Below are 17028 nucleotides of genomic sequence, written 5' to 3' on the forward strand. Positions count from 1 at the left end.
TTGGGACTAAGTTATGGTACATGTCAACGAATTTTGTCAGAGGAACTGAACATGAGGAGGATTGCGGCGAAGTTTGTGCCACGACTGCTGCAAAATGAACAGAAGCAGCATTGCTTGGAAGTCTGCAGGGAACTTCAGCAACAGCTTCAAGAGGATCCAAACTTTCTTTCGAAGGTTGTCACTGGTGACAAAAGTTGGGTTTATGGCTACGACCTTGAAAGCAAGCAGCAATCGTCGCAATGGAAGAGCCCTTCTTCACCTCTGCCAAAAAAAGCTCATCAAGTCAAGAGCAACATTAAGTGCATGCTGATCTGTTTTTTTGATATTGACGGGATTGTTCATAATGAGTTCGTCCCTCCTGGTCAGACAGTCAATAAAGAGTTCTATCGCAATGTTCTAAGGCATTTCAGGGAGAATATGAGGAGAAAACGCCCAGAGAAGTGGTGCACGAACGATTGGGTACTCCACCATGACAACGCACGACCACATACGGCTTACATTATGCAGGAATTTTAGGCTAAAATCAAGATGGCAGTTGTTCCCCACCCACTGTACTCGCCAGACTTAGCTCCATGCGACTTCTTTCTCTTCCCCAAGATGAAAATCAAGTTGAAGGGGTGAAGATTTGATACAGTTGAGGAAATTCAAGCGGAAACGCAGACGGTACTAAACACCCTAACAAAGAAAGACTTCCAGGATGCATTTGAGAAGTGGCAGAAATGCTGGGATTGGTGTATGCGCTCCCAAGGGACTACTTTGAAGGTGATGGTGCAGAATAAGAACTAGGTAAGATGTAATAGTTTTTATAAATATATTTCGGGAACTTTTGGATTGCGCCACGTACTTCAAGCAAGTGCAGGAACTATTCACCCTTAATGGGAATTCAAGCTTCAACCAACTTCACACACATCTCAATGACAACACATACCAATATATTTATTTTCTTAATCATCAAAAGTTCACAATTACAACAATGATGAACACACTGACTCAAGCGGTAATGTTTGTGACATGTGTTCAGGAGACACTTTGTTTAAATCTTGGGTGGGACACATATTATCCTGATAGGTTTTTAACAAGTTTCCCCAATCCCTCCTTGCCTGGGTAGCACCTGAAACAGGTCACGAATGCTTCCTTCCACATACTTTGAAGTTCATTATCCACGCTATATAGTTATGCTACTGACAGCATCATTAAATAGAACAAAAATAAAAGTTAACAGGACATACCAAAAACAACAATATCTTTCCAAATGTCTTTTGGTGGTGAACGAATTTATTTGGCAAGCACAACTGCATATAATTTTTAATCCCTGTTTACATAGTGGAAATCTGCTCAGGCAACCAGTAACACAGCCAAAACTTACTCTGCAATACCTCCTTCCATGTTGAGGTCAACTCCGCTGTCCAGAAGTTGTCCCGAATCTGCATACTTTGGTCTTGCCATATATGCCATGAACTGGAAGCTTCCAATGTATGCAGCAGCAGCAAACAAGAACAGTATCTATGCAAAAGAAAACAGTGCATAAAATATGCATCTATTTCTAAATTTCAGTCAAGTTTTAGCAACTATAATATTCTAAAATATCTTGTATTTATAAAACTTCAATAATAGTTCATCTGTAAGACTGGCTTTGGATTTGGGTCACATCATCTACTGAAGTAACTTCATTTTATCTGTAATAATACTTCTTATCTGATTAGTTGTCAATATTATTATCCATATTACTTATCACCATTATTTTATATTGTATATTGATTACTGTGATACTGTGTAAACTTTTCAAATTGTTTTATATTGCAAACATATTGACAACTGCTTGATTATAAGCAAGATGAGTTCATACTACTTGACGATTTCTATATCTGTTCGGTTGTTTAAACCATGTAAGGATTTTATGGAACGTGAATAAATGAATGAATGAATGAAAGCCTTTCACACATTTTGGTAAAGACTGCAATTGCCAACTTCAGTGAAAACATCATGGGCATGAAAAGTAACTGCATTTATAGGTGCCAGGAGAGGAGGTAAAAAAGGGAAGGTAAGTGGCTACTTGATGTGGTGTCCTGGATGCTAACCAATTGACTGATTCAGCTTGGAAGTAAATAGTTGACTTCAGATTTTATTCAGTTTATGTCTCATTTTCGAAATTACTGTTCTCTAACAATAAAACAAACTCTGTGGTTTTAGTCCACAAGTGAACTATACCGACCGAGTGACCGCCGCTTGTTGGCGAAGTTTAGTGCCAACTTTTTGCGGATAGAGGGTGTCGCATGGTCAGCGCAACGGATCCCCACGACCATTAATTTCGGTTTTCTAGACTGGAGCCGCTATTTCCTTGAAATAGCTCCTCGATTATCATCACGAGGCTGGGTGGACCCTGTTCCAGACCCACTACTTTGTTCTCTAATAATATCTCCTATTATATGTGAACTCCATTTTACATAATCTGTCATATTTGTTCATATACATAATGAAAGATTCCTGTGTTGACATAAAGTCCAAGAATATAGTATGTTCATCTGTCTAAGCAGATATCCAATGAAATGTATTATCTTCTGATATGTGATGTCATGTAGGATGAAGTTCACCGACATTTTGGAGGAATGCTGCCTAACTTCTACTGTACTACATGGCATAAATTTCAAAAAGATAGAACTCTAAAATCACCATTGAGACAACCTTAATTCTAAAGCAGATCTCCAATGTCTGGAAAATTATAGAATCATCTCCTGAACATTTGGTGGAATTCAACAGAGCAAACATAGGGAACTTGACATTATCACTGCTGGTACTGACAGTTGTAGTAGCAGCAATGATAATGGCTCATGAGGAATAATATAAGTTTGTGTATTATTCATCACTCTTAATTATAATATTATCATATTTCCGATTAGGAGACTATATTATGGAGATTTTCTTTAAGCAGACAATACATTTTCGTTTTGGATTGACAACAAAAAGAGGCAGAAAGTGAATTTCTTCTATAAGTACTGTTCCTTTAACCCAGTTCTATCATAGAATGAAAAACTGGACTTTTTTTCTTAATTATATGATAATCAAAACTGCCCAAACTTGTGTAAATCATACGATATATTCAAGTAAAAAATATGTAAACTTACAATCATTTGCACACTGAATGTGTCTGAAGTAACACATGTCACAGTCAAGTATATTCCATTTGCAATGAATACCATATTCCGATAAAAACTTAAAGTTGCTGCATTTTCTTCAACAATTTGTTTCTGGCCTTTAGTTGCTTGTTTTCCTTTTTGTGGCTGAAACAGAAGACATTTCAGTGGATTTCAAAACCTATCTGCGGGCGGTAAACCATGAAACAAGCACTCATACACACGAAAAACTAAATGTAGGCATACTTACTGCCATGTTACGTATTTAACGAAGACAGTAACACAGAATACTCTTCAGACGAGAATGTAATACACTTTACACTTACAATAACATCAGGCTTTCCATAAAATTATGCATGGTACAGAAAATGAAACATTTCTAACGTTACCCTGATACAGCAAAAACATTAACGGCACAACCTCCACGTTGAGCTGAACGTGTACACTGCTGACCCCATAAGTATTTCATGCAACTAGTTATCAGCTGATACCAAAATAGTTGAATATTGAACTGCGACTAGACATAGGAGATTGTTTGTAATTATATGCAATTGTTCTCACATGCATTACGGTTATTATTGCAGTGAACAGTCTGCAGAAGTACTGAAATACCAGCATAAATCTATACATTTATAAGTTTAAAAACTTCAAGGAGAAAATGTGGTACTGAAATGAAATTTCAGAATCAGTATTGGAAAGCTAGGTTAGTAACATTGGTTGCCAAATCCTTTGATTATTAAACACCAAGTTATGAATAGCAAATGCATTTTCCCGACATTGTATTTTCACTCAAACATGAAAATAGCTGTAAAGTATTTGAATGGTGGTATAGTTTACTACAGTAAAAATGTTCATTGCAATCAGTTACTTATTTGTAATTGATTGTAAAATCCGTGTTAGATATTAACATTTTAAAGCAGAGCTATATGTTACAATACGCGTCCACAGATGTAGCTGACAAACTGACTAGCTCCATCAAGCTGAGTCCTTGAGTAGCTAATAGCTCTTCAGTCATTGAAGAAGTTCAAGAAATCCCAAGTATTTAATGGAGCCCGAAGTTTCATAACTGTCCCCACAAAAGCCCGCCACTCGTCCCTATTCCGAGACAACAGAATGTATTCCACACCCTCACATAATGTTGCTTTGAGATCCCTTCTATATATTATACTCCCAAGTATGTTGAGACATTCCTGTGGTTCATTCCTTTATGTTTTCCCACCAATACAGATCGCAGTCTAAATGTTGTGATATTTTGTAAATATAATTAATCTTACCAATTAAATGCTATTGCAGAAATCAAACATGATGCACTGGAAAATAGGCAGATGGCTGCGAAGCAGAGCTTGCAACAAGCCTATGTGACACTTTTTTTAATTCGCTTAGTGGGGGGTGGAGTCCAACTGGGTCCACTCGGCATGGCAGCCATTGATTGGCCTATTGTAGCCTGCCCTGGATGATTGATAATGAAGAATTTGGTGGAATGAAGATTGGCAGGGGAAACTGAAGTACTCAAAGAAAACCTGCCCCAGCACCACTTTGTCCACCACAAATCCCACTTGACCAGACCCAGGATCAAACCTGGGCCACCACGCTGGGAAGCCAGCGACTAACTGCTTGAGCTATGGCGCGACCCATGTGACACATACTCTCAACACTGTTTAGTTCATATCTGCTATAGCTCTTCTTGCAGTGTGATAATCATGCATTTTATGTATAGTTTTGCATATTGCAGAATGCTGTATTCAGGTGACACCTTTAAGTTTGTGTGCATTATTAATAAGTTACTTTTGTTGTTAATACTGTGGAAATATTTTCAGTGTTCAAAACAGAGTGTAAAAAACTATACTTGTATACTCTCTCACCAGTATTTTAATCTTATTTTCTTCTTGTATCTAGGAAATGTTATGAAGAGCTGGATGTTATTTCTACAGTTTGTGTTATGATTTCATTTACTCTTTAATTAATTAATTAATTTAATATGTTGTTTAACATTGTATTTATTTTTTATAATTTTTTACCTTTTAAATATTTTGAATATATTCCCAAGATATATTTGCTACAACACAGCACTCTGTTAACTAATATGGATCCATATTGTACCCAATATGTTTAATTACTTGAGATATGTTCATTTAAGAACTGATGATGACCAAATTGTGGTCGAAACATGTAGCATAGCCATATTTGTAATAAATAAGTAAAATGTACATTAACGTCTACTATCTCTGTTGAAGATATTTCCATACCACTCGTTGTGTGTTGTGTTGATGGTTATAATACAAATAAAAAATCAAATATTATATACACAACAGGATGCAGTCTGTAAAGATTATCACATATATGCCATATGGATTACAGTGATCAAGGAAGACATTACACAGCAGAGTTAGAAGTCATATTTAATATAGTCTTGTTTGTACAGCAACCTCCTGCCAACCACAGAATTCAAGTATCTGTGGACTTCCATTTGTATTCAGTCTTGTCTCATCTTCTGAAACTACTTGACAGATTATGATGAAATTTGGCATGGGTGGCTCACATTAAAATTTGTGGAACAAATTTAATCTGGCTCATCTCAGAGAATTATAACCTCTGCCTTACATAATGCCATAATTAAATTTTATGAAGCCTGTCCTACAGATCATAGTACAGAACATAATGTAAATTATGAACCTCAGTAAGATGTATGACTTTTATTTGGAATATTGCTTTATGGGGGCATGCAGTAGTGTAGTTGGTTGAGGCACTATGCTACAAGCCAGAAGATCGTGGGTTCAATTCCTGATGAGGTCATTGGATTTTTCAATTGACGCAGTCTTTCCATCCACACTATGGCCCTGAGGTTGACTCAGCCTCTGGCAGAAATGAGTACCAGGAATCTTCCTGAGGGTAAATGGCGACCGGTGCTTAAGACTGACAGCCTAACTGCCATCCGTGAGCTGACTGTCTAGAAAATGTGGGAGCCTCTACGTCTAGCAACCCTGTGGGCCTTCATGGCTTGTTACAGGAATAGCTTTTTTTTTACGTTGTTTGCTGTCCTGAATGAGTAATCACATAGAGAAGTTCTTCCTGATTGGTCAATGTAATATTTAGCTCCGCATCATTAGGCTTGTATTTCCTTCAAGGCTAATTGGTTCTTCTTGTTTCTGTGCACACAGTAGTGGCACGGTGTCTGTGGAAAGAAATGGAATAACTAGATTAACCCATCACCGTGAATAGCTGTAAATACATTCCAGTCACATTTGCTCTAACATTTTTTCTATACATGTTAGGTGCCATGTCAACTTCTACAGCTCAGCAGTACAGTTTTAAATTGTTGATTAGATTAGTCAGTTAAAAGTTTCCTGTCTTCCCTTCCCCTCCCCAATGACGTTGTTATTGTCATTGTGTTTGTGTGAATTTGTGATTACTAGGCAAACTATGGAAATGGACTAGTGATACCAGTAGTGTCACCCAGTGGAAGATATTTACTGATAAGGCAGATAGTGCCTTTGTATGACTTTGTATGTAATTCTGGCCAATATCAGTACAGTGGAACCTGAAATTTAGTGTTCTAATCTAATTTAGAAGAATGGGAATGTTAGCATTTCAGTTCAGTAATAGTATGTGAGTAACTTGCAGCACTTGAAGCTGACCCATTTGAGGTCGAAACATGTAGTGCGTGCTATATAAATAAATAAATAATAGAGTATTGTTGCATTGACAGTAAAAATTATATTTATGTGTACTGTATAAACGCAACAGGATGCAGTCCTTAAAAATACTGTTTTATCAGCTGTATTATTTAAATGGAGACACTGATTTTCAGTCTTTATTTCTGGATTTTTGTGACCATTATTAAAAGTGCATCTTAATTATTGAAAAATAATTATATTATTTGAGCTTTTGAGCAAAAATTGAATTGAATGATTAACTGTAAAAAATAAGAGTTGAGTTGAATTAAATGTTGAAACATGAAATTCATATGATAGAAATGGCAAAGAGAGAGTTGTAATGGATTCCACATATATGCGATAGGTAGAATGTCAAGGCATCAAGGCTAGCATTCCTGCTTCAGATTTGTGATGTTCCAGGTGTGACTGTTGGTCCAAAAGCCACTTGTCTTATCTGAAAATAATTCAGGAAAGGTTTAGTTAGTATGACAATATCTCATTGAGATACAAGCTTTCTTACTGACCATGGATGCTGTGGAATTACAGAATCCTATTCCATCTCTAGGATTCAGTTTACTCCGGTTTGGATATTGCAGCACATATCCTGAAAATGCTCTTTTAAATTAAAAATATAGGTGCGTGGCTTGAAACTTGAAGATATAGTTCCTTCATACCTTTCCAAAAGTGATGTGTAGGACAGTTTGTGAATTCCTTTGTGTGTCAATTAGAGAACCACTTTTTGTTTTGTTTTTAAACCTTTCTCAGTAAGAGAGTGGAAATGGTTTATATTTGTATGGGAAGAACCAGATGTCCCATTGTAGAGGTTAGAATGCATGCTTCATATTTTAGAGGTCTTGGATTTGATTCTTTTCTTTAAGGCCATTAACCTGATTGAGATTTTTCATGTTTCAATCGGTTCTTACAGGCAAAATATACTTTGAAATAGGTCACAAATGCTTCCTTTCACATCTAGTCCAACTCATCATTCAAAATCATCTTACTGTTTAATGCTGTATAACAGACACAGTTAAGAAAGTGCTGTGAAAGAAATCTGTAATTAATTAAGACAGTTGATCATGTATTGTTGATGTAGAAAATATTCTTTGATTGCTACATACAAATTGTATAGTTAGTTAGTTAGTTAGTTAGTTATTGGAGAGGGTGGGTTTCCCCATGCACTGAGACCTGTGTTGGTCCATTGTGCTTCCCTCTATGATTTCTACCAGTCTCTATATCCTACCGGTACTGGTGCTTACCATCAGTCCCGCCCAGCCAGCGAGACCGGCTCTACTAGCTGAGAGGTATCTATAATGCTTCCCCCATCTACCAGAGGTATTAGAGACTGCTGTTGGGCGGGAAACGTCCATAATTTGGCTCAGTGACCTCCTTTGGAGATATGGGGTTCTTTTACGTGCCGTAAAGCTACGACACGGGACCCACGGCTTAAAGTCCCTCCCGGAGGACTTGTTCCCTGAATTTTTCCGCCCTTAAAAATTCGACGACCTCCGCCGGGTATTTGAACCCGCGTACTACGAGTCATGAGGTGGGAACGTTACCTCTAGACTACGGAGGCCGCTTACAAATTGTATAAATGATCTGTAATGTATTAATGGATGACATTGTTTTCATTCAGTGAAGAAATACAGTTCTGTGGCTTGTTTACAGCATGTCACAGATGTAACATAAGTTTAAGAATGAGAATGACATGAATTTTGGTGTGCTAGTAAAAGTGTGGTCATTCACTGAATTGAAGAATGAAAATGAAGTCCTAAACAAAATAGAAAGTTTTTCTGACTGACATACTTAGAGAAATCATTAATTTACCCTGTAATAGCCATTATATTTCTATATGCAACCATTTCATTATAAAGTGAACTGAAAGTGCTTGAATGGAAATCCCTATTTACAGTTTCTTTCCTAAGTGTCTCAAAAGTCATGGGAATTGCACAGAACAAATTTTTGCAATCATTGTTGATAGTGAGTGATAAAGTGATTGCTTGTACATACAATACAGTTCTTTTTCTTTTTTTAAATAGGTGTCATGGCATAAAAAGATTGAGGCAATTACACAGTGAAGTAATAAGACCAGAAACAATTGTATCATGGCATAATAGAATTGCTTCGCAGTTTGAAGGATAACAAAAAGCCGATAAATGATGGAATATGAGTACTCTGCTTTTAGAAGAGAGGCAGATGTACATAACAGATGTTGTGGAGGATGGGTATGGTGTATTAAGGTAAAACTTTATAGCTCCTTTCATATGTATGCATAATATAGAGTTTATGTCTCTTCATCCATATTCCTGAAACTACTCATCAGATTTTAATGCTGCTTAGTCTTTGGAGGTGTCTAAAAAGATTTAAAGTAAATGTTATCAGTTCAGAATAACTCTTACTTTACATTAAACTCAGATCAAACTATGTTACCTTTCTCAGAAATGGCTAATAGTACGTTGTGCGTTCAAGTTCTAAGGTCTCTGATTTTTTTTTCTCACACAATAATCATACAAAAAATTTGAAACTTCTCTCACTTTTCAACGTAATCTCCCTGCAGCCGTACACATTTTTCACAACGTCGACGCCATGATTCCATGGCCGCTGCGAACGCTTCTGTAGGAGTCTGTTTTGACCACTGGAAAATTGCTGATATAATAGCAGATTGAAAAACGGCATCCATGTCTCATCCATTGTCACAGTTGATGAAAAGAAAGTCCCATTCATGCCTTCGTCATTGCCATGCGTGCAGCCTTGTGGTCATCCGCCAAAATTCGTGGAACCCACCTGGAGGACACTTTCCACATTCGCAGGTCTTCATGCAGGATTTTGTGCAGATCCCATGGAAATGCCAACTTTGGAGGCTATGTTTTCCACACTCAATCGGCAATCCTCCAAAACAACTTTCTCAACTCGCTCGACCATGTTGTCAGACCGGCTGGTGCGAGGCCGAGATTGTTTTGGTTCGTTGTCACACGACGTTCGGCCTTCTTTGAACTGTCGCACCCACGAGCGCACATTTTTCACATTCATGACACCATCACCACACATCTCACTCAACTGACGATGAATTTCAATGGGTGTCGCACCACGCAAGTGGAGAAAACGAATGATTACTTGCTGTTCTTGTAATGAAAACGTCGCCATTTTAAGTATCAAAAACACTCCTCACGCTCGCTGCTACCACTAGAGTTCTGTGTGCCATAGAGTGCTGCCATCTCTGTCACGCATTCACAAAGAGTGCACAAGTATTTTAAACTAATCTGCTAAACTATCTGCTCCCAGTCCTGAGAAAAAAAATCGGAGACCTTAGAACTTGAACGCCTCTCGTACAAGAAAATTGGTTTGTGATCTAAAATAGGGATCTTATTATGATCTAAAACATTTTAAATATGTTCCAGCATGTGAATATGTAATGGCTTGCTGCTCTTCATACTTACAGTCCAGTCATTGATGCTAGAACATAAAGTAATGAAAAAAATACAAATATTAGATTTTAAGGAGATCTTATAAATACACACATCTCATGAAAATGACATCTGATAGAGTGATTACTATTGCCAAATATTCCTGCTACCTTAAACTACCTTAAACTGGCACGTAGAGCACTGTATTGGTGTATAGTGTTACCATAATGCCATGCAATACCATTATAGTTTCATTGTTTAGAGAAAAATGCAAGGAAAACTGAATTGTGTTTGTGCAATGTGATATGTACAATGTGGCTAACTTTTACAACAAATGTAACTGTGTTAATTGAACATTAAGATGTGAAGCTTCAAAGAATGCATTTGGGAAGTATGTATTCCAAAATTGGGTGCACCTTTCCATTATTTTTTTTTTTTTTTCCCCTGTTTCAGTAGGGCATCACACCAAGACATCAGAATTATATTTAGAGAGAAAGGATGTTCATGTGTGGTTCAGACACCCACTAAAATATTTTGATGGTGAAAATGAAATCAATGCTATACAGTATGAGTTACTGACTTTGTCATTAAATAAACCAAAAGTATAATAAACTTTCATTTGTCTAAAGACCGTAACATGAAGGCATACAGGGACATTGAGATGATGTTTCACATATTCTAGAGTCCAGCATGTGGCAGAACTGACCATGCTCTGGCCATTATACCACAGATACCACAGAAACAGTCTCAACATGACAGAAAATAGAAAAATCCCAGGTGCTGACAGGAATTGAACGCTGGAAGCCTAGAATATAACCACTCACTTTACTGACTGATGTATGCTGACTTCAATGTTTGTAATAATATTAGAGTTTCTTCTTCTGAAAAAAAAAATATATGATGAAAATATAAACATCTAGTTATTATGGGCCACCATCCATTTGTACAGTTTAGTTGATTTGTGAGAATATCTAATAAGTGTATTTCTTTTAAATTAATGGTGACCACCACAATGGAAATAACATTAAGATGTTAATTAATTTTAATTAGGAAATATTATGTTCACACATAATTTTGACATAGATTGCAACAATTTTAGCAAGATAGACAACACATTATAATGGCTGTATACAGCCGAAACTTGTGGTGAGGAAGAAGGGTGACTAGACAATAAGTTGCATTTAAGATGGAAATATTTGTGTGTACAAAAGATACATTAATGCAACAAAATGCTTAAATACAATATTGAGTGTATTTCTTGTTATCTGGCTTTCAGAAACCCTCTCCAAAATGAAATCCTAATTTTGTTACTGTAAGAGATGCTTATATTCTATAACTTTTCTTTTCTTTTCTTTTTTTTTTCCAGGATATTTGCGGTGTTATTTGTGCGATTCTGACATGGCTGCTGATTTTGTATGCAGAGTTTGTTGTAATGATGGTAATGCTACTACCAAGCCCGTACCCAGTCTACAGTACAATAAATATTTTCATATTCCAGACGTTTGCATTCCTGGCATTTGCGTCACATTTAAGAGCAATGTTTACAGACCCAGTAAGTCTGCTTGTTGTCTGTTTCTTAGTTTATAGGTTACATGGTATCAGATAGGATTCTTGTGAATCATAGAGTGAATAGCGTCTGGAAGGAACCAGTCCTGGCCTCATTTGAGATACTATTTCTGCATTTGCCTTGTGAGACCCCAGCAGGATAGCTGCAGTCCAAGCTTAGAACCAGAGCTAATTAGAATGTCGATTCAGTGGAATGGCTGATCACAAAGTTATATGATATTACCTTGCAATAGTGATGTCCGCGAAACCCAGGTCTTTAATTCAGCCAAGAATCAAGAAGTAAGAAAACACTACAAAAAGCAAACATCACCAAAAAAGAAGAAGCACAGGATTTTAATCATCGGGGATAGCCATGGAAGAGAATGTGCATCCAAGGTAACGTACAACCTGGACAATGATTTTGAAGTCCAGGGGATCATGAAGCCAGGTGCTGATCTAATGGCCACCACAAACACAGTGAAAGAAGAGGTCAAACTCTTGACAAAAATGATGTGATAGTAGTATGGGGAGGCACAAGAGACAGGCAAAAATGAGACCACTCGTGGGTTAAATCAGTTGAAAGACTTCTTCAAGAAAAATAACCATACGAACATCATCCAGATGCGTGACCACACAGATATGATCTACATTCAGATTCCTGTGTAAACAGAGAGATAGAAGTCTTCAATAGAAAATTGGGTAAACTGGTGAAGGCTTTTGAATATACAGCTTTGATAAAGCTAGACTTAAATAGAGAACTATTTACAAAACATGGCCTACACATGAACGACAAAGTGAAAAAATTGGTTGCCAAGAAGAGAATGTCTACTATAAAGCACATGCTACATAAAAAAAGAGAAGAACCAATCAGCATGACCTGGAAAGAAGATAAGGTAGAAAAATCACAAGAGAAACACAACAACCAGATATACGTAGGTCGTACCAAAAGTCATGAGCAACTTTTTTTTGCATGCAACCTGGGAACAGCAGACGAAAGAGTACGGTGGTAGGTGGAACCAGCTGTTGTGTTAACCTTGAGTGTCTTGTGATGTCAATAGCTTCCATCACGTGACCAGTATCACTCTTAACAAAATGGCCGACAACGATATGTCGTTTCGCCAGCGTGCTGTCCTCGAATTTCTTGTGAAAGAGGAAATCCCTGCTGCAGAAATTCACCAGAGACTTCAGCGTGCTTATGGAAGTGTGTGCATGGGTGCGAGCAGTGTTCAAAGATGGGTGAAACATTTTAAAGATGGGAACACCAGCATCGAAGATGAGCCTTGCAGCAGTTGTCCTTGAACAGTCTCAACTGAATGCAACAAGGAAAGAGTGGATGAGATCATTTAAGATGACAGGCGTGTGACTGTGGACACAATAGCCCAAAAACTTGGAATAGGGCACAGTGCAGTACAGGAGATGATTGAAAGCTTGGGCTATAGGAAAGTTTGTGCTCGTTGGGTCCAGCAGTTATTGACCGAAGACCACAAAAGTCAGCAAAAAGCCATCACCTCAGAACTGCTGCAGAGATATCGACAAAGAAGTGGCAATTATGTGGAAAAATAGAGAAAGGTCTGTAGATTGAGGTGGTGTATTTGGCTTGTCATTAATAAAGCATGTTATTTTACAAAAAATTGTTGCTCATGACTTTCAGTATAACCCTCGTATGAAGAAGGCAGAATCAGCCCAGAGTTGAATCAAGAGGCAGTCAACCCCGTTTTATCAAGAAGACTTCAGAAACCATCCTCTACAAGAAAGGACAAGGCTGGACTAACTGCAGCACCAGACACAACAACAGCTGCTACAAATACACCAGGAGGAAGTACATCCACAGAAGAATGTACACCATGTTCAGAAAATTCAACGACTTCTACACCATGTGGGGATGTTCCAGTAGAAGAAGTAGGTAGAATATCAGATGGTAGGACACAAGTAGGTTGGACCTCAATTAGGCAAAATAAAGCCACCATCACAAGAAGCAATGATTTTTTTGTGGCAGAAGTAATTTCAAATAGACAAAAGCACATTGTAGTGGAACAACTAAGTAATCAGTCGTGTAATAAGAATGATGATATAAATAACCTATTTAAGATATTTCTTCAAAATATTAGGGGAATAAAAGGGAAAATTAGTAGGTTAATGATATCTTTATTAAATGAGGGACCCATTGTAATTTGTTTGTCAGAACATCATCAAATGGACTATGAAATGTATGCTTCACATACTCCTAAATATAAATTAGGTGCAAGATATTGTAGGAAGAAGTTAAAAAATGGTGATGTATGTATATTCATTCAAGATGGTCTAAATTTTACTACTATAAATATACAAAAATATTGTAAGGAACAAGACATGGAAGTTGCAGCCATTCAGTTAAAACTTAATGAGAAAAAGGTAATTGTATGTATATACAGAGCCCAGCTGGAAATTATGACTCTTTTTTAAACAAACTGGACTATATACTTTTTTTCCTTCATAGGTATAACTCGGAATTTGTATTATGTGGCGACATAAATATTAATTATCCAGAAAATTATAATAGGAAATCAAAGTTAAATGACATATTAAATATATGTAATAATACAAATGCCGTCGTGAATGCAACAATTTATTTGGTTGTAGTTCTTTGTTTTTTCTTCCTCTACACTACATGTTTCGGCATCATTCTGCCATCCTCAGGTGTATTAATCACATTAAACCATTGCACTGCTTGCCATCAAGTGTCCATTTATAAACTGATATAAAATGTGTGTTCGTCATCGTTCAATAATAAAATTTATATATTAGAACTTGTTAAGATCTATCATCTTACATGTCGTATATCAAACTTGTGTGTAATGCCATTCATCCGCTATGGGAGTCATTCTTCTTATGTTTTAATTGTGTATATACTGTGTCTTATGATGCGTCTTTCTTATGTGGCTCCACGCGTTGTATTGCTGGACTTATGTGTACGAGGGGGTACCCAAAAGGAACCGAACTTATTTTTTTTTAAACTTATTTATTCAAATTTTAATCACAAACCTTCAATCCCCTTCAAAGTACTCTCCACTTACACTAATACACTTGTCTAGTCTTTTATTCCATTTTTCAAAACATTGTCTAAATTCATCTTTTGAGATGCTTGACAGCGCCTCCGTCGTTTTTTCCTTCACCTCAGCAACATCAGCAAAACGCTTTCCTTTCATGTCTCTTTTCATTCGAGGAAACAAAAAAAAGTCGCACGGGGCAAGGTCGGGTGAGTATGGAGGGTGAGGAACAGGGGTCATACCATTTTTGGTCAAGAATTGTCGTACAGACAGGGCTGTGTGAGCAGGGGCATTGTCATGATGGAAAAACCAGTCACCCGACTGCCCAACTGAGTCGGCTTATCGACTCAGGAATGTTAGCTCTATGCGCTCATAGCGGCAAAACGCGGTACTACAAAAGCTCTGCCCACAAAAAAATTAGTTCAGTTTCTTTTGGGTACCCCATTGTATGTGACACATGGTTTAATGCTAATTTGCTTACCTTGAATTTTAATAAGACTCAATATGTCGAGTTTTTACCTATGAATTATTATAATATCGCTACTCAAATTAACTGTGATCAGATAAATTTAACAAATGTGACTGAGACAAAATTTCTGTGATTAATTATTAATGATATTCTATTGTGGAAACAGCATATTGATTATGTTAATAATAAAATTTCCATTGCATGTTATGCATTGAGACGTTAAAGCTCATTTATTTTGCTCATATACATTCTATCATAAGTTATGGTATAATTTTTTTGGGTGGCTCTTCTTGTCTTAACAACATTTTTATATTGCAAAAGAAATTAATTAGAATTATAACGCATTCTAGACCAAGAGAGTCTTGTAGGGACATTTTTAAGAATTTGGAACTAATGACATTCTACTCTCTGTCCATATATTCCTTACTTTTATACACAATTAATAGTAAACATTTATTTAATTTTAACAGTGAGATTCACAAATATGAAACTAGAGCCCTCAATAATTTCTATTTACCTGCAGTTAACCTAACAAAATAAAAAAGGTGCATACATATCAGGTATTAAAGTTTTTAATCATCTTCCTCAAACATTAAAAATGTTGGCTACTGATGAGAGAAGTTCTAAATCTGCATTGAAGAAGTTTTTATATCATCATTCTTTTTATTCCATGAATGAATATTATCAACATAATTGGTCATAAGTTTGTAAATTTGTAATGTATTTAATTAAGTTAATATAGGTAATTTAAATAAAATTGTATTAATTCAAGTTTAATAGCAAGTTGTTTTTAAATTATGTATGTTAATTAAAATCTTATTACATTTTTTACTTTGTGTTATTATTTATGTTAATCAATTAATGTAAGTGATTTTGATTATGCATATCTTGATAGATCTTTTTTCAAACAGACCACTTCCACATTCTAGGTTTTGTTACCTGTATGGATATATGGAAAATAGAGGAAATGAATGAATGAATGAATCCCTAATATTTTGTGTTCACAAAATATATCATCACACAAGTCTGGTGAAGCACATTTTTATAACAAAATTTGAAGTTTCTTTCTTTTGCCATTTCTTCTTTAAGAATGATGAAACAAAATACAATTTTTTTTCTAATACTGAGCCTTTGGTATTTTAGGGTGCGGTGCCAAAAGGAAATGCAACAAAAGAGATGATTCAACAGATGGGTTTTCGAGAAGGTCAAGTGATATTTAAGTGCCCCAAATGTTGCAGTATTAAGCCTGAGCGTGCTCATCACTGTTCAGTATGCCAGCGGTGAGGGCAAGACACTCAGTACACTATTTTTCATAATGTGCTTCTTGTGGTATGAATGCACTGATCATGGTCTCTATCAGAAAACTGTCAAGGTTCATTCAGTAATAAGAATATGATATCCTCAACTCTTTGTTTCAGATGCATTCGAAAAATGGATCATCACTGCCCGTGGGTGAACAACTGTGTTGGTGAGAACAATCAGAAGTATTTTGTATTGTTTACTGTAAGTCAATATTCCTTCATTTGATGTCCTCTGTATTGTTATGTTTAATGTCATAGTCACGGTTAAGCGACTTGGAAACTGACTGATTCTTGGGTTATTATTCATGTCAATGTTGAGTCAAAAACCAGTGTTTCTGAGATCTCCAACTTCAGCATTGATGTGACAAATGACCATACAATGCTGATATATGTATATTCCAGTCCATCAAATTGGTGCCCAGTCCTGCTTGTGTACTGTGTTTATGTACTGTACAGTGTCGTGGATGACTGCACAATTTGACCTCCCCCCCCCCCCCCCCCC

The 17028-nt window shown here is 36.6% G+C and overlaps 2 protein-coding genes across 4 annotated transcripts in view; one reads left to right on the plus strand and one right to left on the minus strand.

Annotated features, from left to right (window-relative positions):
* LOC111865335 (transmembrane protein 208) overlaps positions 1–3596 on the minus strand; it is a 19981-nt gene extending 16385 nt beyond the window's left edge. For both annotated transcript variants that reach the window (XM_023853298.2, XM_023853383.2), the window contains exons 1-3: positions 3382–3596; positions 3123–3278; positions 1367–1503 (exon numbers count right to left, since the gene is read on the minus strand). In XM_023853298.2, the coding sequence (XP_023709066.1) occupies positions 1367–1503; positions 3123–3278; positions 3382–3387 (299 nt within the window). In that variant the 5' untranslated portion in view covers positions 3388–3596. The remainder of the gene's footprint in view (positions 1–1366; positions 1504–3122; positions 3279–3381) is intronic.
* Positions 3597–3621: 25 nt separating this feature from the next.
* Positions 3622–17028, plus strand: part of LOC111865251 (palmitoyltransferase ZDHHC3) — a 20519-nt gene continuing 7112 nt past the window's right edge. The window contains exons 1-5 of one of the 2 annotated variants that reach the window (XM_023853179.2): positions 3622–3834; positions 8821–9021; positions 11552–11737; positions 16369–16505; positions 16644–16728. In XM_023853179.2, the coding sequence (XP_023708947.1) occupies positions 8938–9021; positions 11552–11737; positions 16369–16505; positions 16644–16728 (492 nt within the window). In that variant the 5' untranslated portion in view covers positions 3622–3834; positions 8821–8937. Of the gene's footprint in view, positions 3835–6318; positions 6353–8820; positions 9022–11551; positions 11738–16368; positions 16506–16643; positions 16729–17028 lie in introns of those variants that run through there. The other variant, XM_033752186.1, reaches the window with a different exon arrangement.

Source organism: Cryptotermes secundus, unplaced genomic scaffold, assembly GCF_002891405.2.
Source record: "Cryptotermes secundus unplaced genomic scaffold, Csec_1.0 scaffold2380, whole genome shotgun sequence".
Taxonomy (NCBI): Eukaryota; Metazoa; Arthropoda; class Insecta; order Blattodea; family Kalotermitidae; genus Cryptotermes; species Cryptotermes secundus.